The sequence below is a fragment of the Garra rufa genome, chromosome 17, assembly GCF_049309525.1.
Source record: "Garra rufa chromosome 17, GarRuf1.0, whole genome shotgun sequence".
NCBI lineage: Eukaryota > Metazoa > Chordata > Actinopteri > Cypriniformes > Cyprinidae > Garra > Garra rufa.
In genome coordinates, this window is record NC_133377.1 from 11,112,815 (window position 1) to 11,138,280 (window position 25,466).

A 25,466-nucleotide genomic window follows, 5' to 3' on the forward strand; every position below is an offset into this window, starting at 1 on the left:
GGAATCTTGTCTCGTCGCATCTGGTTAGGACACAGTGTAATTCTAACATACTTTAACATGCTCTACTTAGGATTTTAGGCTTTGTGACATTTATCATACGTTTCTAAATTAACCGACTTCCTCTGGTCATCACATGGGAGATCAGCAGATGGGCTTATATCTCCGATGACCGAGATCAGAAATTCTGTCTGGGTTCATAAAGGACTTAACAGAGGAGGAGGAGACGCTGATGTGAACAGGATTGAGGTGGAATTGAAACAGGGAATGAGGATTTGGTGCAGATGGTTGTTCTTTCGCCTCTACCGACACAAATCTCCCTGTCGCCCTGTGTCAGTGTCATCTTTTGTGCGATGGGCTATAGATGCTTTGACACTTGGTCTTTCTTTTGAGCCACCCACAGATAAATCTGACAGAGTTTTACAGTCCTTGAGGCTTCTAAACAGACAATACTCTCCTGCTAGACATCTGTTAGCTAACATGTGCTTTGTTTTGTTTTAGGTTGAAGGATCTGAGGATCCTCAAATGCAAACTGTGTGTGTGTGTGTGCGTGTGTGTGTGTGTGTGTGTGTGTGTTGCTTCAAGAGAGCAACCATACATTTGTGTTGTGTTTTACTTTCTTTTTTTATATTCTTCATTTATTCTTTATTTAATTATAATCATTTATAATAATCATTATAGTCATTTATATTTAGGTTTCAGGCCCCACCATAGCACAGAAACTGCACTTGTAAAAATCACAAATGACTTGCTACTTGCGTCAGATCAAGGCTGCGTCTCATTGCTAGTTTTACTTGATCTTAGTGCTGCGTTCGACACTATAGATCATGACATACTCATAGATCGATTACAAAACTATACAGGTATTCAAGGGCAGGCTTTAAGATGGTTCAGATCATACCTGTCCGATCGCTATCACTTTGTTTATTTAAACGGGGAGTCATCGCAGTTATCACCAGTAAAGTATGGAGTGCCACAAGGATCTGTCCTAGGTCCTCTGCTATTTTCAATTTACATGTTACCCCTTGGTAATATTATTAGGAAATATGGGATTAGTTTCCATTGTTATGCTGATAATACTTTACTATATATTTCAACAAGACCAGCTGAAACTTCTAACTTAGCAAAGTTAACAGAGTGTGTTAAAAATGTGAAAGACTGGATGACCAATAATTTTCTACTATTAAATTCAGATAAGACCGAGATATTACTTATTGGACCAAAAAACAGTACACAGAATCTCTTAAACTGCAATTTGCAACTAGACGGATGCACTGTTATTTCCTCTACAGTCAAAAATCTGGGTGTTATATTAGACAGCAACCTGTCTTTTGAAAATCATATTTCTCATGTTACAAAAACAGCATTTTTCCATCTTAGAAACATTGCTAAGCTACGGAACATGTTACCTGTTTCTGATGCAGAAAAGTTAGTTCATGCATTCATGACGTCTAGACTGGACTATTGTAATGCACTACTAGGTGGTTGTCCTGCATATTCAATAAATAAGCTACAGGTAGTCCAAAATGCAGCTGCTAGAGTCCTTACCAGATCAAGAAAATATGATCATATTACCCCAATTTTTACGGTCTCTACACTGGCTACCAATTAGGTTTCGTATCACTTACAAAATATTACTTCTTACCTATAAGGCCCTTAATGGTTTAGCTCCTGCATACCTAACTAGTCTCCTACTACGCTACAATCCCTCACGCTCCCTAAGGTCGCAAAACTCTCGACTTTTAGTAGTACGTAGGATAGCAAAGTCCACTAAAGGAGGGAGAGCCTTTTCACATTTGGCTCCCAAACTCTGGAATAGCCTCCCTGATAACGTTTGTGGTTCAGACACACTCTGTATGTTTAAATCTAGATTAAAGACTCATCTCTTTAGCCAAGCATTCACATAATGTATCTCATAACCTTGTACTTCAGCTACATCTGATCAAATGCACATCAACATTCTTCAGCTTGGGCAAAACACATAATTTTTGCTTGGTTGGAACAGCAGCTACGCTAATTATTTCTCTATTTGTTTCTCTGTTTCATTTCCATCCCGTGGTAACGTCTAGGTTACGAAGGTAACCCACGTTCCCCGAAGGAGGGAACGGAGACATTACATTGGGATCTCGCTTGAGAGACCGATCATCTCTGATATTAAAATAAAATCCCTTATATTAAAAAAGGCCAATTGCAAATTGGCGAGTGGACGTGCGCGCCGGCCACTCCCCCGTACATACGGGTATATAAGATGGCGGCGCGCATCACTCAAACAGGTTTTCGCTGAAGAGCCGTCAAGCCGGCGTCAGCGCGACGCCAGGGGCGTGGCAGGGGAATGTAACTCCTTCGGGGAACGTGGGTTACCTTCGTAACCTAGACGTTACCCCTTCAGTCGAATCACTTCGACGTTACATTGGGAACAGACCCATGGAACAGGCCACGACCCTGGCACCGCGTTACGCACAACTTCACGTGCTGACAAGTATACGTGCCGGCAGGCGAAGTGTAACGTAACCTTCCCAACGCCCTGAGGCCCAATAAGGGGCCCTTCCAGGAATGCCAGTTGTACTGAAGCATGGGTTGGGGGGGCGGAGACATGAATTTTTTATTTTTTTTTACATGTGGAAATGAGAATAATTCAATATATCCGTAAGGGTTTTTAGGGATACACGAGGGAAACAGCGGAATCTTCCGCTGGAATAATGAAAGGTATAGCCACAACCTGCGGGGCGAAGGAGACCCAGGCAGGATCACAGTGTAGGGCTACTCCGCGCCTAGCCCTGACTGCGGGGCATGGAGGACCCAGGGTTCACCAAGGGGCTACATCCTGGGAAATAGCGCACGGATCCACGTGGGAATGGCGCAGCAAACCGACACCAGCCGGTCTCCCGCTCACCTGTAAGTCCTTATGTTAGGACACGGGAGGACGGCCTCTACACAGAGGTTGTAGAACCTAGCGAAGGTATAGGTGTCACCCAGCCCGCAGCTCTCAGACATCTGCTAGTGAGGTGCCATGAGCCAAGGCTCATGGCTGTCCCTGAGTATAACAGGGAGATGGCATCTACCACCCAATGAGCCAACCTCAGTTTGGGGACAGCATTCCCTTTCTGCTGAACCCCGAAGCAGATAAGCTGCTCGGTGCGCCTGAAGTGCCGAGTGATTTCACATATTTATAGACACAACATCGCAAGACTGGGTCTGCCTCCTCCAGGGCAGAGCTTGCAGGTTCAACACCTGATCGCGGAAAGGCGTGGTGGGAACCTTGGGCACAATAACCGGGCCGGGGTCTCAGGTTGTAACGTGAGAGCGCCGGGCCCGAATTTCTAGACACGCTCCGCTGACAGAGAAAGCTTGTAGGTCTCCTGTCCTCTTGATGGAAGCCAGGGCAGTCAGGAGCGCTGTCTAAATGACAGGAATTCTAGCTCGACTGAGGCCAGTGGCTGAAAATGGAGCGCCTCGCGGCCCTGGGGGGCGACGGGGGGGTCCCAAGAGGGTATGAGGTGCTGTCTGGGCACCTCTGTGGAGCCTCACGACCAGTGGATGCTTACCTACTTTGCTCCATCTACTGCATGTGATATGCGGCTAAGCGGCGGCATATATTCGGAGAGTCGAGGGGACAGCCTGCGCTCCGACTCTCCTGCAGGAAAGGAAGCATTACTGCAATCGTGTATCTCTGTGGATCCTCTCAGCGAGAGGAACGTCAGCAAATAGACCTCATCTCGGTGCGTAAGCCAGCCTAGTTAAGGGAGCTAGGTACCAAGAGATAGTTTCTATCACGGCCTGGGAGGCCGGAAAGGTCTAGGGTGTCAATCCGTGCCCTTACAGGGAGGGACTGCCGCGAGGGATTCTGATTACTAAGACCTAAGTCCGGGTGGGCCATTCCTGTAGCGCAACCAACAGACTTACTCCTCGTCCTCCCTGGACTTGCACAGTGTCTGTGCAAGGAGGCTCGCTGGGGAAGGGCGTACTTGGGCCCCGGAGGTCAGCTGTGTGCCAGTGTTACTCTGAAAGAGGCAGCTGGCAATGGGAGGAATCGGAAGACGAGCGGATGTGGCTGGCCTACCGATATACTCCAAACTAGCTGCGTCACGGGGTGGAGTCGCCATTCTGCAGGTGGGTGGACTGCCGTGAGAGCCGACAGGCTGCACGGTTGAGTTTTCCTGCTTCCAGTGAATGGCAAGTAGCAAAATCTGCCACGTTGGACTCCATGGGAGCAGATGGGGAGGTTGTAAGCCTCTGTCGTACATGGCAACCCAACCCGTGGTAAGCCACGGGCTGGCTTGTCGGCCATACTGCGGGAAAACGCCAGTCCGGAGTGAGCCGAGATGCCATGCCCATCATGGGACTCGATCGTGCTGAAGCGGTCTCACATGAAACAAGCTTAGCGGCTCTTAAGCGGCTAAAGCTGACATGTGCCCCAGGAGCCTCTGGATTTTGAGAGGGACCGCTGTATTGTGCCTGATTGACTCAGGGACTACAGCACTGACTGCGCGCTCTAGGTAGTAAGGCGGGCTGTCTTGTGGACCGAGTCGGGCTCCCGACCGAGGAAACGAATCCCCTCGGCTGGCCTGAAGGACCAGATGGCGGGGGTGCCGAAGCACCAGGTCCCTGTATTCGCACAACGGAACTCACGAGTGGGCTGCGTAAAGCACCAGTCGAAGAGACGGTTGATGACGCGAACTCCTGTCTGCCGAAGAGGGGACAGGAGAGCTCCCATGGCCTAAAGAAGGCAGGAAGGAGGGGGACTGGCCAAATGGAAGCACCTCACGCTGAAGTGCTCGATCCCCGGAGCAGACCGAGAAGGGGTGTGCGTCAGGGGAAAATCGAGACACGACAGCGGGTGCCCTTCAGGCAGATGGCTGCAACCCAGCCCTGGAGACGGAAACATACTTGTATGTACTTCGTCGTGAGCATGTGTGCCGACAGCCTTTTTAGAAGGGATCGGAACAGAGCTCCATCCAGGGCGGATATTAACCCACCACTCTAGCTGGATACGTGAAGTCGGGACTGAAAGATCCTGACCTCGTCCCGGGGGAGGGACAGGCTGGATCGCGTCCTTCGCCAGTAGGAACGCGACCTCCGCAGGCAGAACAGAGGCACGCCTGCCCGAATAAGGAATGTGAGGGGTACCTCTGAGTCTGGGCGGACGCCTGGAGCCGGGCCGTACCGTCCGTATCAACCAGCGTAGTGGTATCAAGGGAACGTTGACCGACGTGACCGTGGTGGGGCAGCCTAGGGGGAGACAGGGAAGGAGACAAAACCCAGAAGGATGAACGTCTTGGAGAGTGTCTAACTGCGCTAAGCAGTGCTTACCTTCTTCCCTGGATCCCGCGCTGGCGAAGGCCGGCCGCGAGTCTGGTTCCGAGGAGTGTAAGTGCTGCTCAGGAAGGAAACTCGAGGCCGAAGCCAGAGGTGAGAAATTTGCTCTTTTTGAGAAAATGTGAGTACCGTCGACCGATGGGCCGACGGCAGCATTGAAGTACACAGTGGCCCCCGGCCCTCCACCGGGAGCGGGGAGCGTAGATGTTAGCATCCCCTAAAGAGCAGTCTCAATCACATCTGGAGGCCCGCGTCAGGGACGTTTCGCAGTTTTCTTGCGGGTGTTTCGGGCCAGTCCCTGTGTCGCGGGCGGCGCCACTCTCCTGCGGCTGGCTCTGCGCCTGCTGGCCTCCTGCATCGCACCTTGGTCGGGACCACCCTCGTGCAGCTGTTTCAACCCCTTGGCCTGGTAGACCTGCAGGGTTGCCATCGCATGCAGGGCCGAGGCGGCCTGGCCCGCTGCGTAAAAGGCGCGGCCCGCAAGGGCGGACGAGCGCTCGCAGGCCTTGGAGGGGAGATGCGGCCGGTCCCGCCAGGTGGCAGCGCCACGCGGGCAAAGATGCACCGCCACAGCGCGCTCGACCTGGGGAACCGACACATATCCCCTGGCCGCCCTGCCATCAAGGGTGGCGAGGGGAGAGGAGCTGGGCAGCGGACGAGATGAAAAAGGCGCCCGCCAGGTATTAACCAGCTCCTCGTGCACCTCCGGGAAGAATGGCACCGGGGGGTGGCGAGGCGGTGCCGCCGGAGCCCTCCCCAGGAACCAGTCGTCCAGCCGAGAAGGATCGGCCGAGGGCGATGGAGTAACCTCCAGACCGATCCCCCTGGCGGCTCGGAGGAGCATAGCCGAGAGTTCGGAGTCTGCCTCCGACGGGGCAGCAACCGCGGAGGGGCGCTGCGCCGCCGGAAGAGCGTCCTCGCTCCCTGACTCTCCCTCTGACGCAGCGACCGACATCTCTTCCTCCTGTGGAGCGCCAAAGGAGACGCCCAGCCCGGATGGCGGGGAGGCGTACTGCTTCGGCATCTTGACGGGGGTATGCTGGCGGGCGGAAGACCGCAGGGCTTTTGGGGCCGGCGGAACGTTCGGCACCGTGACTTGAAATTCCCGCTCGTGCCTCGCCACAGCGGCGGGAAAACTTCGCCGGCCGTGGGACGCGAAGGGGGGCCTGCCCGCGAGCGAGCGGCGAGTCCTCAACATACCCATGGTCATGCTTTCGCAATGAACGCATGAACCATCCATGAAAGCTGCTTCAGCATGTTCGTGGCCCAGACATGTGAAGCAGCTTTCATGTCCGTCCAGAGAGGTGAGGTAACTGCCGCACCCAGAAGCGCACGGCCGGAAAGCCATTCTGAAAAGAACGTCTTTACACGGCCGTGAGAAATTACTCTTTTAGTCCCGGTCTGCCCAGGGAGGAAACCGCGGCACCACTGTGCACTCAATGGGGCTTGCTCGCTGGAGAGCAGGAGGCTTTTTGTGGCCGTGAAAACGGCCGCCCGCGGGACCCCGCTGGCGGCGCCGAGAAATTCACTCTTTCAGTAGATTGTCTCTTATTCGATCGGCGCACACCAGCAGAGAAGAGCAGCAGCAGGAACGTGAAGTTTTCTTCTTTTGGAGAAGCAGAAGGCTTGAGCATGAAGGCTCTGAAAGCGAAAGTCTGTTTGAGTGATGCGCCATCTTATATACCCGTATGTACGGGGGAGTGGCCGGCGCGCACGTCCACTCGCCAATTTGCAATTGGCCTTTTTTAATATAAGGCTCAGAGATGATCGGTCTCTCAAGCGAGATCCCAATGTAACGTCGAAGTGATTCGACTGAAGGGGTAACTAGGAATTACACAAGATTCAGCCCAGATTCAGAAGAAGAGATGATGCCAACCCCCCAGAGGACCGCCGATGATGCCAGCCTTGAAACAACATACAGCACTACACCATTTTTCTACAAGTTTGATTGCAACACATAATCATTACTATTAGTGTTCATCATCTGTTTTTGATTACACCATTACTGTTTTTAATATTTATACCATATGTTATATTATTATTTTTTCCATTGTTGTTTAGTCTTATGACTGTGTGGTTTCAGGGCCTGTTTGTCCTCATAATAAGAGATATGAGGGAATGTTTATGAACCTCAAGGTTTATGGGATGCTGTTTTAAAGCAGTTTGGTATAACAATACTTGTTGGATCTGTGTTTTTCAGACGAAGTCTGAGCATTGAGACATACGCAACTAAGACTATTCAATAAACTCTGCTCCTTTTTACCATCATAACTTTGTCTCCTGCTTCTGCTCTTCACTTTCAATAGTTTTTCCTCAGTCAACATTTTGGTGTAATCGTCAGGATGGAATAACATTTTGGCGTACTTCTTGGCAGACAGAAGACTGTTAATAGTGTTTTGGGTATTTTGGGTACCAGACAAGACCTCCTGTTAACAGGGTTTGGGTATTAGACTACTCTGCTGACGAGTGGTTCTGTTACTGGACAAACTGATATTTTCTGATGGGATCTGGTGTCCGGGGCTGGATCTTAATTGTCTAAGCATGGGGACAGCGATCTAACAGGTTTTGCTCTGCGCTTGATATTGTGGTTTTCACAAAAAGCTGAAGGTGAGACACTAAAGAAGTATTTTTAATTAATTTTAAACACAAAGACCTTCAAAATCCACATTATTTTCAATGTCAATGCAAAACGAAAATAGAGTCTGTTAGCTTTGTGAATAGACATTCCTAATCTTATGAATTATTTATCAGTGCACCCATCAGATTTATTAGTTAAGCTTAAGAAATAAATAAAAATCACAGAGTAACAACTTTCCTTTCCAGACAAGCAGTTGTTTCTGTTTTCTTCTTTATTTTTCACTTTGCTCAGATCATGAAGACGTAACACAGACAACACAGGATTGCTCTCTCTGTTAGGAGCAGATGGAATGTGAATTGCTGTGTTTATTCATCAGCAGCGGGATTTCAGGTGAAATGAACAGTGATGTTCTGTAAGTGAACAAACAACATCTAACTGGACATTGAGTTCCTCTGTCTACCTCATATAGTCACAAACATCTGATAATTGGAGAGAAGGTTCTGATTGGCTGCTTCGGTCAACTGCTTAAGTTCATCAGTTAAAAAGACCATTTGTGTAAAAACATTATCTGAAGTCTACAAATATATGCAATATTCACTACTGTTCAGAAGTTTGGGGTCTTCACGATTTTTACATTTTTTTGAAAGAAGTCACCAAGACTGCATTTATTGAATCAAAAATTCTGTAAAAACAGTAATGTTGTGAAATATTATTACAAAAATAAAATTGTTTTCTTTTGTAATACTCACTGCTGCTCAAAAGTTTAGGATCAGTAAGATTTTTAATGTTTTTTAGTCTCTTATGTTTATCAAAGTTCCATTTATTTGATCAAAAATACAGATATTATTGCAATTCAAAATAACAGTTTTTTTTATTTTAATATACTTTAAAATATATATTTCTGTGATGCAAAGCTGAATTTTCGTCAGCCATTACTCCAGTCTTCAGTGTCACATGATCCTTCAGAAATCATTCTAATATACTGATTCATTACTTTTATTATCAATGTTGGAGACAGTTGTGCTGCTTAATATTTTTTTTGCAATTTGTGAAAAGTCAGGATTCTTTGATGAATAAAAAGTTAAAAAGTACAGCATTTATTCAAAGTAAAAATCTTTTCTAACAATATAAGTCTTTACTATCACTTTTTATCAATGTTAAAACATTCTTGCTGAATAAAAGCATTCATTTCTTTCAAATAGAGAAAGAAAGAAATTTACTGACCCTAAACTTTGAACGAGGTGTTTAATGTCACAAAAGTTTTCTTTTAAAACAAAAAGTTTTATTTTAAATAAATGCTGTTCTTTTTATTTTATTTAGCAAAGTAAATAAACACAGGTTAAAAAAATATTAAGCAGCACACCGTTTCCAACACTAATAAATCATTTCTGAAGGATCACGTGACAATGAAGACTGAAGACAGAGTAATGATGCTGAAAATTCAGCTTTGCATCACAGGAATAAGTTATATTTTAAAGTATGTTAAAAAAGAAAACCACTATTTTAAATTGCATAAAAATGCCACAATACTACAGTTTTTTCTGTATTTTTCTTAAATCAAATAACACAGCCTTGAGAAAAGTCTTCTTTAAAAAGCATTAAAAATTGTACTAATCCCAAACTTTTGAGCGGCAGTGTATTTTAAAATGTAATTTACTCATGTGATGCAAAGGGAAATTTGCCTCACAGAGGCAGCCGTGGCCTAATGGTTAGAGAGTTGGACTTGTAACCCAAAGGTTGCAGATTCGAGTCTCAGGTCCGGCAGGGATTGTAGGTGGGAAGAGTGAAGTACCAGCGCTCTCTCCACCCTCAATACCACGACTGAGGTGAGTCCCTTGAGCAAGGCACCGAACCCCCAACTGCTCCCCGGGCGCCGCAGCAATGGCTGCCCACTGCTCCGGGTGTGTGTTCACGGTGTGTGTGTGTTCACTACTGTGTGTGTTCACTACTGTGTGTGTGCACTTGGATGGGTTAAATGCAGAGCACAAATTCCTAGTCACCATACTTGGCCTCACATCACCTCCTTTCCTTTCCTTTTAAAATGCTGATTTGTGCTCAAGAAACTTACACTTTCTTTCTATTGTTCTATCTTGCAATAAGATATTTTTTTAGGATTCCTTAAAGGTCTACGGAAGTGTTTTGAAACACGCAGTGTTATTCTGTGTTGAAGTCATTTAAACTGAAATGCATTTTGTTTATATCACAGCTTGCGCCAGAGCCATTGAGCTCAGTAAAGCCGCATTTGACAGCGTATGACAGCCCTGATCTCATCCATACTGCATTATTTACACTGTCTGAATAGTTTCCTATCCCCTATGCATTATTTGATTGGACAGAATGTTTGATGACAAGTTGAAGTGAAGGGTGATGTCAAAATAGTTGATCCACATTGGCGTAAGTTAGAGACTAAGTTTTGAATGCTCTTGTGAATGCAAATTTTGTCATTGTTTTTGAGCACACTAGCTTTAGATAACCTTAAAGGGGGGGTCCAATGCTGTTTCATGCATGTTAAGTTATTTACACTGTTAAAAGTGTTGGATTCTCATGCTAAACATGGCCAATGTTTCAAAAAATGATTTGGACATATTTCTGTGCCGAATACGCACTTCCCGGTTTTGGAAAAAGTTTTGGAAAGTTTTTTCGATCATGGCTCTTCATGATGTCCTGAAAGGTGGAACTCCTTGTATGGGCATTTCTCCCGAAAGAGCGCGCCCATGCACACATCGACCAGAGCGAGAGCAAGAGTGCACCCATCAACGTGCTTCATTTGGCTGCACTGCTGCACGGGACTCACTCGGGAAGAATGTCTGTAAAGAAGTGTGGTTTTGGTTGTAAGGCAAAGATAACCTTGCTCAGCTTCCCAAAGAACCCAGTGTTACGTGAACAGTGGATGATGCAGTTTCTATTTCCGGAGCAGAAACTGAGTTTTGCAAGTGTTTTTGTTTGACAAACTTTTTATAAACAAGGCCCAGTTCAACGCTGGATTTGCACATCGTTTGATAATGAAAGATGGAGCGGTCCCAGCTATAAAAGAGCCCAGTCATGATTCAGAAATGCAGATGGTATGTGAAATGACATCAAAAATGAAATGACTGTGTTTTGTTGACAATTGGCACGCAAGTTCTCATCAATCTTTAGCTCCGCCCATGGTGCGCCTCCAGGACCTCGGCTGTTTTCAGAGAGAATCGTAAAGCTGTATCTTTCTTTTGTAAATATGATAAAACTAAAGACTTTTTGGAGATATGAAGGATGCAGTACTACTCTATAGATACTCAAGATTAACATGAGATTGGGTGAAACTGTGTGTTATGCCCCCTTTAAGGCTAACATATTCATACTAAAATCCAAAAAACTTCAATTTTGATTTTATGGGGACTTAATGAATATAATGTTTAAAAAGACAGTGTTTATTTGAAATATAATTTTTATATAACTTTCAATACTTTATAAATTTACAGTCACTTATGTAAGTGTGCATTATTTTCGTAGAATTCAATGGAACGAAGTCAATTATTCCGCTTATACTATGGTTACCACACCTCAAGACATCGATCAGATGATATATTTCAAGGCATTTGTCTGGTTTTTGTCCTTAAAACGCTATTGTGAGTAGGATTAATTTCTTACGCAGCTCATCCAATGCCTTCCTTACTAATTCCAAAACGTCATTTTAGACCTAGTAACAACACTTGAGCCGTTGATAGCAAACTAATGCAGTTAATAATGAAGTTTAGACAGACAGACAGACAGACAGGCAGACAGACGGCAAGAGAGAGGGAGAGAGATATTAGCCTATGCTTGTGAATTACCTCTGTGAGTCCGTGCGTCTCTCAAAAGTGATCAAAATCAGTGTCTCTACTAATAGTGAAACTTCAAAGTTCATTTTCTTCAAGACCACGCCACTGTTACCTCGCGTGTGAGAACTGTCATGTGGTTTTTAAGTTGTTAATCGTCAGAGCAGCTCTAACACCATTAGCGCGTATGCTAACGTGTGTGCTAACTGTATGTGTGTGCATTTGTAAGGGAGAGGGAGTGGGACAAATAGAGTATGTGCTTTCGTACATAATAAAATGTAATATTGTGGCAAAAACATGGAAATAATCTGTCGCTTTTATCCTATTTTTTACTGTATTTATTTGTTTGGCCAGTGTCGTTGTGGGTTTTGGTTATTTTGCTGTTTTGGGCTGTAAGGACCTTTGAAATAACTGAAGCCGTGTGGCGAAGTGATATAGACATGTAATGGGGTCAAGAGCTGCCTGGAACTACGTTCGCTGTGCATTTCCCTGAAAATGCACACCATTAGAACATTCGTCAGCCAATCAGATTCAAGCATTCAACGGCCCAGTAGTACAAGATCAATTTAATTGCTGAATACAGGTATTAATTTTTTCAGCACACTTACGAACAGTATGTGTACTTCCTTTCTCCGTCTTTGTTGTAACCATTAAATCACACAAATTAGCTGGTCACATTAAAAGAAATGTTCTCAAGTGCTCTTCATGTGAAAGTGCAGTGAAGTGTTTCCGTGTTGCCGTGCAGCTCCTGATTAGTCAACATTTGTCCTAATGACTTGTTCAATTAAAGTGAACATGCATGCAACTCCCTCACACCGTGGTAATCTACTACATGTGACCTGTATGAGAGCCAAAAGCACACAGTCGTTATACAGAGATTTGAAGGAAAAACTCTTGCCATATTATACTATCATACACTCTTAAAAATAAAAGTTCTTTATTGGCATCGATGGTTCCATGAAGCACCTTGAACATTCATGGAACCTTTCAAATGCAGAAAAGGTTCCTAATAGTCGAAAAAAGGTTCTTTAGATTTTTAAAACGTTCTTCAGAAAGGAATCTTGTGAATCTTTCATGAATCTTTTAAGAACTGTTCACTGAAAAGTTCTTTGGGGAACCAAAAATGGTTCCTCAGTGGCATCACTGCAAAAACACCCTTTTGGAACCATTATTTTTAAAGGGGTCATCGGATGCAAAACTCAGTTTTACATGTTGTTTGAACATTAATGTGTGTTGGCATCACCCTACAATGATAAAAATCCACCCAGTGATATTTTTTTAATCTTTGACAGTAATTTCTCCTTTTTAAAATCAGGTCATTCTCAGCTCCTTGTCTGTGTGACGACACACTGACAGAGGCCGATCCCATTATAGTTGATTGACATGAGCGCCTTACCTTAGACCCGCCCTCACCGAGCTGAAACAGTCCGACTCCGATCGCCATTGTGTCGACTCAGGTGCAGGGGAAGACAAGAATGTCTCAGATTGAGCGATTGAGGTGTTGGATATAACAATGAACATAGCAGTAGTCATTTACTCCCGACATCTGAGCCGCTGAAGAAGCAGAGGATTAATGTTACTTTCGTTTTTAAAAGGAAAGCGCCGATCCCGATCTACATATGCATCTATGTTCGTGCAAATCGTTCCCGATGCAGCTTCACCCACAGCAGAAGTGGCCTTTCTTAATAATGTGCTTGTTGGCAAGTTTCGCGCTAAACGCAGCTAAAGTTCACATTACGGCTCATCATCCCACAACAGAGAGGGGCGGGGTGAGCAGAGCTCATTTGCATTTAAAGGACCATGCAATAAAATGAGTTGATTTTTTGCAGAGCTGATTTTGACAAGGTAAAAGGGTGTTTTTTTACACGACTATTGAGAATTTTTAACCAAAGTATGTTATAGACTTTTTATTAAGACCCTAAAGAATCATATGAACTTGTGGAAAATGGGCATCTGATGACCCCTTTAAGAGTGTAGGTTTATTCTTTTTGAATAATTTGAATAACGTATTTACAGTTTTCAAAGAAAATGTGACTTGGCTGTGCAAAACTCACCCTCACAATTATAGGATGTCGATGTCTAAATCAAAATCATTACATTTGGGTGCTTTTCCCCTTTAAAACAAAGACAAGGATCATGCATAACAGGAGACTTCTTGCCATAAGCGATGTTGAGTCTCACAGCCGGGTATAAATCTCCATGTCAGTCCACCAGGAGAACAAGGGCTCTTTTATCGATTAGAACGGAGCCCTGTCATTCAGCGAGCCGTATGATTGGACGAGCTGTCACAGAGACAAATGGCTGATTGGAGGAGGGGTCACTGTGGAGAAAGGACGATTGTTGGAAGTTTTGATCAAGAGTGAGCGATCAAAGAGTTCATCTCCACAGCTGCACTGCGATTGGATGAGCCTCAATCCGATCTGCCGGGTAACATGAGCAAAAGAAACGAAATGGCCTGAGAGACAAAATAAAGAACAAATGGCTAAATTCACAAACAATTACAATGAAACAGCAACACATTGAATTAAGTGAGAAATTTTGTTGAGAGTCGAAAAAGAAAGATTGAAATAGTATTTTCTTGTAAAGCAAACTCCAATATGGGAGCAAGAAGCTCTGTGCACAAAGCATAAAGTATTTTTCCATGAGGTACTGTTGTTTGTGTTGACATTTGTGAATGGGACACATGCTTTAGGTCACGATGGCAAACTTCAAAAACAAGCGCCACGTGCCAGATGCAGCCGGTGACCCAGTCCACTTCAAACCTGATTCATAATTACATTAGCTATCAGAGAAACTCAGTTTGTTGCCATGTGGTGGGGTTGAAGGCGGGTGTTGTTGCCGGGGGAATAGTTATTTTTGCCTGTGACTCAATTTGCTCTAGAAACATGACTAATGAGATTGAGGAAAACAAACATGGTCACAGAATGGCTTTGGTGCAGAGCTTACTGACCTAAAAAGCTTCTGAGAACGTCCGGTTTATTTTCAGTCTTTGACTTTTTTATGGACTTTGGTTTGGGGTTAGGATTAGGTTACTTTTTAAAACTCCTTTAAAAAGCTTTTCTACACTCAAATGTTCTTCAGTGGTTCTTTTAAGAACCTTAGTTTAAGCAAAGAACTATTATTTTTCTGTAAGTGGTTTTTGATTTGGTTTTGGAGAACCAAGAACCATGTACATTATTACCAGGGCTGTATGTTAACCTTTTTTTGCACATAGCACTGGTGCTACAGAGGTTGAAAGTTTTGTAGCACATGCATGCCAAACAGTTGTAGAATAAAACAAAAATATCAAGTATAACACAAGTATATAACAAAAATATCATATCACAATTTTTTTCAGGAATATCATGATTCATGAATTTACTTGCATGCCATGTGACAGCGTTATATTATATGCGCTGTCACATGGCATGCAAGTACTAAACTAAGTTCTTTCATGTCTTATTGCGCTTAAACTGTCAAATACAGTTTTAGTTTAAAACACATGAGCTAAACAAAACAAAGTTACTTAGTTGTCCTTTTTCAGGTTTTCTGGGTTGGTAAATGCACCGGTGACCCAATTATAGCACTTAAACACAGAAAAAGTCAGATTTTTATACTATGTCACCTTTAAAAAGTTCCTTGTTGAGGCTCCTCTTTGACATCAGGCTTTCGTTTCCAACAGGAACATTTTTGAAGTGCATATAAGAGCAGATAGGCTCACTAAAAACACAATACAGCAGTATAGAAACATGTACTTAAAAAGTCATGCAAATGGACTTCATAGGTTCCATTGCATCTACAGTACATCTAGAAATAAACTTTCTATCACAGCAACCACTGAACAGTTCATAAAATAACCTTTTGTGTGTGAATAACATTTTAAAAACCTAAAGAACCACTTTTTTCCACTTTTAAAATAACATTTTGATGTTAAAGGTTCTTTATGGAACCATTGATGCCAATGAAGAATCTTCATTTTATGAACACTTTATGTGCTGTAATAATAACTATCATCATTTGTTTTTGACAACTTTAAATAAGCAGTTCTTGCAACACACTTAAAAAGCTTCATTTAATCTAGTCATTTTTTAAAAAGCACAATTATCCCAGAGAATCTTTAAATTAAAATCAAGTCATTATTGCATGTATACTAATTATACAAGAACTAGAACAGTCATCTGAAAATGATTTGATGTAGAACAGAATGTCACTGCTTGACGTTTCATGTCAAATACTCAACAGTAAACTGACAACTAGCGTAAGAGGTATGGAAAAAAATACATTCCTAGATATTCAATAACCAATGATGCTCATGACACAGAGACAGAAACAGAATTCAACGTCAGCAGACAGACAGGTGTGTGCAAAGAAGTGTCAAAAAATAGTCAAATCACAAAGACAAAAAAAAACAAAGAAAACACGGGGGTGTCAGAATAGATGAAAGATGCTCGCAGCAGGGGAGTGGAAGAAGCAGGAAATAGAAAACAGAGTGACAGTAAGGCAACCTGTCACTACTGAGAATCTTCAGACACACACAACACACGCATGTGTGGTTTAACAGGGTCTCTTCAAAAGCATAATGTTTTTTTATACTTTCCTAATCAAGTTTTATATCCTCTATAACCCTCACAGAAACCAAATGGCATTAAAAAAAGTGTTTGTAAGCCGTTTGGTTTACAAGGACACCAATACCAAAGTCTTTTATGCAATTGTGTCCTCTTAAACAATATATACAACAACCACACAATTACAGCATGTAGCATTTAATGAAACAATATCATAAGGCCCTCACATGATCTGATTACAGTTTAGCTGCTGTTTTTAAATACAACATTTGACAGATATTAATAAGCATTCATATCACCTCCTCTGTACATTACTACAAAGCAGTGTTGTAAATCTTGGTTAAATACTCCTGCGCTCTCAGAAAAAAAGGTACAAAGTTGTCACCTGGGTGGTACAAAAAAGGTACAAAAGTTAAAAGATACATCTTTGTACCTTATTTATCCCTTAAAGGTACATATTAGCATATTAGTACATATGTAAAGGTCAAATTAGCTCTTTAGAAGTATACAGTAGTACCTTTTGAAAGAATAGCATCCCAGTGACAGCACTAACACATTTACATGGTTACATCTCCACAGTTCAAATACACCCTGAGAAAAAATACAACTTTAAAGAACATAAAAATAGACTCTACATATGTTATGAAAAGTGCAAAGGCTGTATCAATAGAACATTCCTTCTGAAATGTAGATAAATAATAAAATAGCATTATTTTATGATTCCCCAATATTCAAAAGACATGACACAATGGTGGCTATTTCATGTGCAACATTAAAAATAGAGGAGGGGTGGCAGAATAACAGCGGATCAGCACAATCATTTATGCTGCGTAGGGGTGGGCGATATCCCAGGAGACACGATTAGCCGGTAGAAATTTATCAACTACTCAAGACTGTTTCTATCGTGGTTATACGTGGTCACAAAAACGTATTGTTTGTGTGCATTTTTAATGATTGTGGTTTAAAAAAAATCACAGTGACAGAGAACTTGAACGATTAAATACACACTAGTATGTGTCAAAATACCCGTCTTTGCAAGCGCATGTGTAACGGTAAGTTATTGGATCCGGGTGGCTCTTAGAGTGATAGCAGTCTAATATTCCTGCTGTCTGTCATTCATGTTAATTACACAACAAAAGAGAAAAAACTCTCACCGCTCTTGACTAAATCACCTTTGTAACTTTAATAACAATCTATATATTTAACTTGCATAGTAAAGAATATGCAGTGTTTTATATGTACAGTGCCTTGCGGAAGTATTCATACCCCTTCGTTTTTTTTTCACGTTGCTGCTTTATGTTAAACTGTTTTAAATTACTTTTTTTCCACACCAATCTACACCCCATGCACCATAATGGCATAGCAAAAACAGAATTGTCACAACTTCATACATTTATAAAAAATAAATAAATAAATAAAATAAGTGCATTGCATAAGTATTCATACCCTTAACTCAGTACTTAGCTGAAGCACCTTTACAGCCTCAAGTCTTTTTGGGTATGATGCAAGATTTGCACATCAACATTTGGCAATTTTCTGCTATTCTTCGCCTCACCTCTTCACCTCTCAAGCTCTGTCAGCTTGGATGGGGGCTGACAGACATTCAGGTTTCTCCAGAAATGTTTGATTGGGTTCATGCACAGGCTCTGTCTGGGCCACTCAAGGACATTCACAGAGTTGTCTATAAGCCACTCTTGATATGTGCTTAGGGTCACTGTCCTGTTGGAAGGTGAACCAGTCTGAGAGCCTAAATGCTCTGGACTGGGTTTTCATTAAGGCTATCTCTATCTCTATATAGCTTTTCTTATACTCTGACAAATCTCTCAGTCCCTGTGACTAAAAAACAGCCCCACAGCACGAGGTTCATCTGACCACAGAATCTTGTTTCTCACAGCCTGAGGGTCCTTTAGATACTTTTTTGCAAATTCCAAGTGTGTTTTCATGTCTTCACTGAGGAGAGGATTGAGTCTTGCCACACCACTATAAAGCCCAGATCGGTGAAGTGTTGCAGAGATGTTTGTCCTTCTGTAAGTTTCTCCCATCTTCACATATGATCATGGAGCTCAACTAGAGTGACTCTCAGGATTTTGGTCACCACTCTAGCCAAGGCCCTTCTCCATCAATTGCTCAGTTTGGCCAAGAGGCCAGCTCTAGGAAGAGTCCTGGTTGTTTCAAACTTCTTCCATTAAGGGTAACGGAGACTACATGCTTCTGTGAACCTTCAATTCAGCAGAATTTTTTCTGAACTCTTCCCCAGATCTGTGCCTTGATGCAACCCTGTCTCTGAGCTCTACAGGCAGTTTTTTTTTTTTTTTTTTTTTTTTTTACCTCAGGGCTCGGTTTTTCCTCTAATACATTTTTAGCTGTTAGACTTTTTATTAAGACATAAACGCCTTTCCAAATCATACCCATTCAATTAAATTTGTCACAGGTTAACACCTAAAGTGTGGTAACATCTGAATGCTAAGAATGATATGAACGCTCCTGAGCAAAATTTCAACTGTCCTAGATAAAGGTATGTATACTTATGCAATGGGATTATTTAAGTGTTTAAGTTAAAGACCTATTTTTTGCTTTGCCATTATAACGTATGGAGTGTAGATTGATGTGGAGAAAAAAAAAAGTAATTTCAAGCAGTTTAACATCAGGCAGCAACATAAAATGTGGGGAAAAAATAAATGAGTATGAATACTTTCACAAGACACTAGCATTTCTTATATGTTCTACTGTAGTTTTTTTGACCTATTGTTTGCAATTTCTTTGTTATTCTCATTTTAATCGCTGAGACTGTTTACTTGTCTTCAGTGAGCTTGAGATTTTTTTTTATTTTATTTAGACCTAGTATTTGTTTTTTGTGATATTGACACTGGTGACAAGACATTTCTTTAGTATCACTCATTTTGATATCATAAAGACCCTTTTCAAAGCAAAAATAACTATGTTGTGATATATGTTGTCATTGTGATAAAATTGTGATATTTTGATCATATCGCCACCCCAATGCAGCATATCTTCTTTTCAGGCACATGATTGACACGTTAACACTAAAAATGTTTCTTCTGTTTAAAACGAAGGACTATAAAGTGCTAAAGAGATTATATATTTTTGTAGGCCAAAACATGCCAATTAGTTGCATTTTAGCTCATTTTCTGCTTCCAACGTCCTAAAGTCAAGGTCATAAACTGTTGTTGGTCACATCAATAATCTAATTGCCAATGGAAAAATCCTATTGGGTTTCTGTCGAGGGAACCATGGTTATACGAACTTCTGGGCTGGCCTACAAATACATATAATCACTTTTGCACTCTATTTAATAACAACAAAGTGCATTGCTTAAGATCGAGGAAAATCTGAAATTTTGTTCCACGTATGTGCAGACATATACAATCCTGTCTGACATGAAGAGAAATCTCTGGAAAATATGGTCCCATCTCTTGACTAAATACTCTTATGTCTCGTCCTGTGAGGTCTTGGCTTTACTGATGGGGCAGCAGTAAGGTGAATCCCGTTCGACTCTTTTTGAAGTCTGCGGCGGTCTGGCCAGGTTTGGTCTCAACGGTGATACTCTTAGGTTTTCCGCTCATGTGTACCTGGAGCGCTGTGGTGCACACTTTGACCGGCAGTGGAGTGTTCTTCACTCTGGAATAAACACATGACATAATTACTCCAGATTCGAGCCAAGGCTGAATACATCCCAAAAAATAGCATGTGACAGCTCTTTCAGCTCCCTGCGGCCTATAAAAAGCAGTCAAAGCTGTGCACTCAATTGTGTTTCTGCTGTTTTTAGTGGTTCATGATGAGAATCCGATGTAGAAGACACATGTCCTGATACACAGCTGTGCAGAGACGGTGACTCAGCCCTGTCACATCAAACAATAAATCAACTCATCCCTCCAGATGCCTTCATAAAACAGCTTATGTCTAATCAGTAGGACTTGTTAAGACGATTACTCATATAAAGTGTTACACTTTACTATGCACACTACTGTTCAAAAGTTAGGTAAGATTTTTTCATGTGCTCACCAAGGCTGCAAAAATACAGTTTTGAAATTTCAAATAGCTGTTTTTCATTTTAATATAGTGTAATTTATTCTTGTGAAGCAAAGCTGAATTTTCCGCATGATTACCTCAGTCTTCAGTTTCACATGATCCTTCAGAAATCATACTATGATGATGGTTTGCTCGTCAAGAAACACTTTTTTTTTTTTAGCAATGTTGAAAACAGTTTTTATTTGTGGAAACCTTTTTTTCAGGATTCTTTGAATAGAAAGTTCAAACGAACAGTATTTATTTCAAACAGAAATCTTCATAGTCTGACTGTAATTCTAAAATCTAATTTTGACTGTAGTAGACCAAATAATGCATGTGATACAAATAAGGCTAAAGTGTCTGTATGGTATCCAGTTATACCCAAAATGCTGTTTAAAGCACATTCAGGATTTATTGGCCTATTATATAAGTGGTCCAGAGCTGGTAAAGTGGGGCTCAAAAAGTCCCATTTGATGGAGTCAAAAATAATGTTCTATGTAGGACAGAACAGATGAGAAGGGACACCTCTGCTGTCTGATCCTGTCCCTGTTCCCTAAACACTTCTCTGTTCCTCTCGCTTCCTCAGAGTATTTAATATGATCACCAACTCAATAACAACCATGACACAAAAAGTTTATTTGGTTGTCTATGAAACATAAATGCAATGCTATCCAAATAAACTAAAACATAAATCAACAACTTAACACAGTACATTTTTAAAAGGGCTATATTTAAAATGTCAACATTTTCACTTATTTTCCAAGGATACTTATAATGTCCTGTTTTTTGCACCCATGATGCACTAACTCTCTGAATCTGAAGCTGTTTCTGTAAACATCTGTAAGCCTCTGAAAACCTCTGTGTAATGCTCCACTTTGAATTTTTCTTCCATTGTTTTTATTTTATTTTTATTTTTTATTAATCTGTGAGTTAGGAGAGGCAATGATATATTGCACATTTGGGCAGAGCTAGGAAAGTCTGAAGTTTGAGGTCTGTAAAATTTGTTGGGAAAATATGTTTTTCAAAAAAGTCTCTAATGCTCATCAAGACTGCATAAATTTGATCAGAAATACAGTAAATACAGTAAAATTGTTGTATTTTAATATATTTTAAAATGTAATTTATTGCTGTGATCAAAGCTGAATTTTCAGCATCATTACTCCAGTTTTTACTGTCACATGATTCTTCAGAAATCATTCTAATATGCTGATTTGCAGCTCAAGAAACATTTCTGATCATTATCAATGTTAAAAACAGTTGTGCTGCTTCATATTTTTGTAAAGTGTTCCATTTCATTTATTAGGCTGCTTTGATGAATAGAAATTTTAAAAGAACCACAGTTTACTTGAGATTAAAATCTTTTATAACACGATAAATGTTTTTACTGTCATTATGTGTGTTGGCTTGCAAAGGCTCATTTTTGCATCTTACATTTTTGCTGAATTTTCTAAATTTCTATGATATAAACCTTTAAAGAATTGGATTGCTTCAAGAATAAACATTTCCTGGTAATTTACCCACCCCCATGTCATCCAAGATGTTCATGTCGTTCTTTCTTCAGTCGAAAATAAATTAAGGTTTTTGAGTTAAACATTGCAGGATTTTTCTCCATATAGTGGACTTCAATGGTGGCCAATGGGTTAAAGGTCGAAGTTGCAGCTTCAAAGGGCTCCACTCGATCCCAGCCGAGAAATAAGGGTCTTATCTAGCGAAACGATTAATTAGTTTCCAAAAAAAAAAAGTAGATACTTTTTAACCACAAATCCTGTCTTGCACAAGCTCGACTTCACGCATTACATAATCATGTTGGAAAGGACATGCATGACGTAGGCATGCATCAAAGCAGGAAGTATCGACCAAGTGTTTACAAAGCGAATGCGCAAAGAGTCAAACGACCTTTACAAAAAAGTTAAAACAACAATGTTGGCCACTTTTGAAGTTGGAGGTCAAAACGAGATTTGCCTTACCCTACCTTATTGAACCATTTTTAAATGGTTTTGTTAGATAAGACACTTATTTCTCGGCTGGGATCATGTAGAGCCCTTTGAAGCGGCAGTGAAACTGCAATTTGGACCTTCACCCAGTTTTCTCCCTTTAAAGTCCACTATATGGAGAAAAATCCAGTAATGTTTTCCTCTAAAACCTTACTTTCTTTTCAGTGGAGGAAAGAAAGACATGAACATGTTGGATGACATGGGGGTGAGTAATTTATCAAGACATTTTTATTCTGAAAGTGAACTCAAGAAATTTAAGAATGGCTTCTATTTAATTGTTGGTGTTTTTAAAACATATTCCTGGGTTGTAGCAATAAAACTGGAAGGTCTTTTTCCTTCAATCAGGCTTTCTCTTTCTATCCCACCCTAAACCATGCAAAGAAGCACTCATGCTTTCCTCATAAGCCCTCTAACAGGTGGACGGCAGTCCGCCATGAAAAAAAGCCTGTAGTGGGTCACGCAACTCCTCAGTTCTCTTCCACTCAGCTGTTCCTATCCGGGCTCCAAGCCACCAACCCACTGACCTTCTTCTGATTCACCAACTCACCAGAGGAAGGCCAGAGAAACCTGACACTGGAGGACTTTACCCGCTCCTGGTTAAGATTTAAGGTTAAAGAAACAGTTTAGGCTGAAAAAATATAAACAGTGTCATCATTCTCTCATAAACTCTTTGAAGTGTTCCAGACAAAAAAACAACATATGTAGATGCAATGTGACATGAGGTTGAGTAAATTATGACAGCATTTACAGTACATGTTTTGATTCGGTAGATCACTTGACTAAGTGGCACAGTGGTTTTCGCATCTCCTCTAAGAACTTCAAGAGCTGTGCGTTTCCTCACTGGTGCAGGCTTGCGCTTGAGTTGACCTGTTTTTTTTTTTCCAGGGACATGGCGCCCTAACCAATGAGAACACACTGCAGTCGGGCTGCATTATTTATTGCCATGGAAACCATACGACAGATCTGGGACGCAGCCGCAACTTCGTACAGTTCTTGCGTGCCCTAGAGACTGAATATTCTTTCATTCGTTCAGCGTTTGTATGGCTGCTATAATCACAATATACAACTCCATGTCCGTTACTGAGAATCACTGACGACTCTGTTTCGGGCCATGCCTGAAAAACACACCTCGTTACATATTGCAGATCCGCTATTCCTGCAAGCCCGTCCCTAAGAGTGGAAACCGACTGAAGAAAACACACGCAAATATAGCAGTGTGCGTCCCCAGGGCCTGGCTGTCACTGCGCATACTTTTTGTTTACCATCACACCCTGAGTTTAGGCCCCTGTGGGCTGCGTGTGTTTGTTTGCAGTCTCCTCCTAATGGCCTGTTGAGTACATCACCAGCTAAAGAGGCGAGAGCACTTCTTCTAACAATGTCACCATGAAGATACAATGATAAATGTTGCATTATTTTGTTAAAATCTTTTTGTCCTTATGATGATTCAATTATTAAGCAGAATTAGCAGCATTATATATGAGATACAAGTGCTAGTCTCTCAGTGAAAATGCATGTAAATGCAAAATGCATTAAAAAACATGGACACACTATCTCCTTTCACACAGTCTTTACTGGTAAATTACTGTTAAGAGATAATATGTGAACAGGACCTTTTCAAAAATACAGGTAAATTCATTTTAGCAATTTACTGGTATGAGAAGTTGTAACATTACCAGTAAATTTGTGGTATGTGCTCTGTGTGAATGCAGAATGAAGATTACTGGTATGAGCACTTAGTCTGCTTCGGTCTAAATTAGCCAATCATACACCCAAAAAATGCTGGGTTATTAATTTTTTTTTTTTTTACTCCAAATGCTAGGTTTAGCTTGTTGGGTGATTTTATTGGGTTGTTTTTAACATTTTTACCCTGATGTTGGGTAGTTTTTCTGCCGAGTTATTTTTTCTACCCAGCCATTGGGTTGAGCCTGTCTCTCCATAGGAGAGAGCAGTTCTCAACTGCGCCATGCACTTCTTCAGCGAAATAAAGGTTTGCCTATGTTTTATTTCATTTGTTTCATGCAACGCAGCATAGGACGACAAGATGTCAGTTAGCTGCATCAGACTCGATGCTGAAGACTAGAGTAATGGGTGCTGAAAAATCAGCTTTGCATAACAGAAATTACATTTTTAAACATATTCAAATACAAAACAGTTATTTTAAACTGTATTAACATTTCACAATATTGCTGTTTTTATTGTATTTTTGATCAAATAAATGCAGCCTTGAGCATGATAAGAGCTTGACAACACAAAGCTTTTAAAATGATTAAAAAAAAAAAAACTTTAATTATTTGTGAAATTTGCTAGCAGTTTCTAAGTAAAAATTATTTTGAACTAAAACCTTTTAAAGTGTATCTTTGTTTTGGTGGCTTAATTTGAAAAAATATATTAAAAATTATTTTTAAAAATATTAAAAATGAACAATTATAGGAACACTCCACTTTTTTTGGAAATAGGCTCATTCTCCAACTCCCCCCGAGTTAATAAGTTGAGTTTTACCGTTTTGAAATCCATTCAGCCGTTCTCCTGTTCTGGCGATATCACTTTTAGCATAGCTTAGCATAGATCATTGAATCCTATTAGACCAATATAACATCGCGTTCAAAAATAACCAATGAGTTTCGATATTTGTCCTATTTAAAACTATTTGACTCTTCTGTAGTTATATCGTGTACTAAGACCGGCGGAAAATGTAAAGCTGCGATTTTCTAGGCCGATAAGATTAGGAACTACACTCCTATTCCGGTGTAATAGTCAAGGAAGTTTGCTGCCGTAATATGGACGAAGCAGGCGCAGTAATATCACGCAGCACAACGTGACCAACTGTATGCACAGGGAGCATTCCTCATTGTAAGTTTCCTAGCTGGGAAATAATTTAAGGTGCTCCCTGATATTACTGCGCCTGCTGCATCCATATTATGGCAGAAAACTTCCTTGACTATTACGCCGGAATGGGAGTGTAGTTCCTAATCTTATCGGTCTAGAAAATCACATCTTTACATTTTCCACCGATCTTAGTACACAATATAATTGCAGAAGAGTCAAATACCCAAAACTCGTTGGTCATTTTTGAACGCAATGCTATTTGTCTAATAGGATTCAATGATCTATGCTAAGCTATGCTAAAAGTGATATCGCCAGAACAGGAGAACGGCTGAATAGATTTCAAAACGGTAAAACTCAACTTATTAACTCGGGGGGAGTTGGAGAATGA

General features: G+C 41.5%; 1 protein-coding gene across 2 annotated transcripts in view; it reads right to left on the reverse strand.

The window, feature by feature from the left end:
- Positions 1-16,426: 16,426 nt before the first annotated feature.
- myo1g (myosin IG) overlaps positions 16,427-25,466 on the reverse strand; it is a 112,916-nt gene continuing 103,876 nt past the window's right edge. The window contains exon 22 of one of the 2 annotated variants that reach the window (XM_073821578.1): positions 16,427-19,861. In XM_073821578.1, coding sequence (XP_073677679.1) covers positions 19,706-19,861 — 156 coding nt within the window. In that variant the 3' untranslated portion in view covers positions 16,427-19,705. Of the gene's footprint in view, positions 19,869-25,466 lie in introns of both variants that reach the window. The other variant, XM_073821577.1, reaches the window with a different exon arrangement.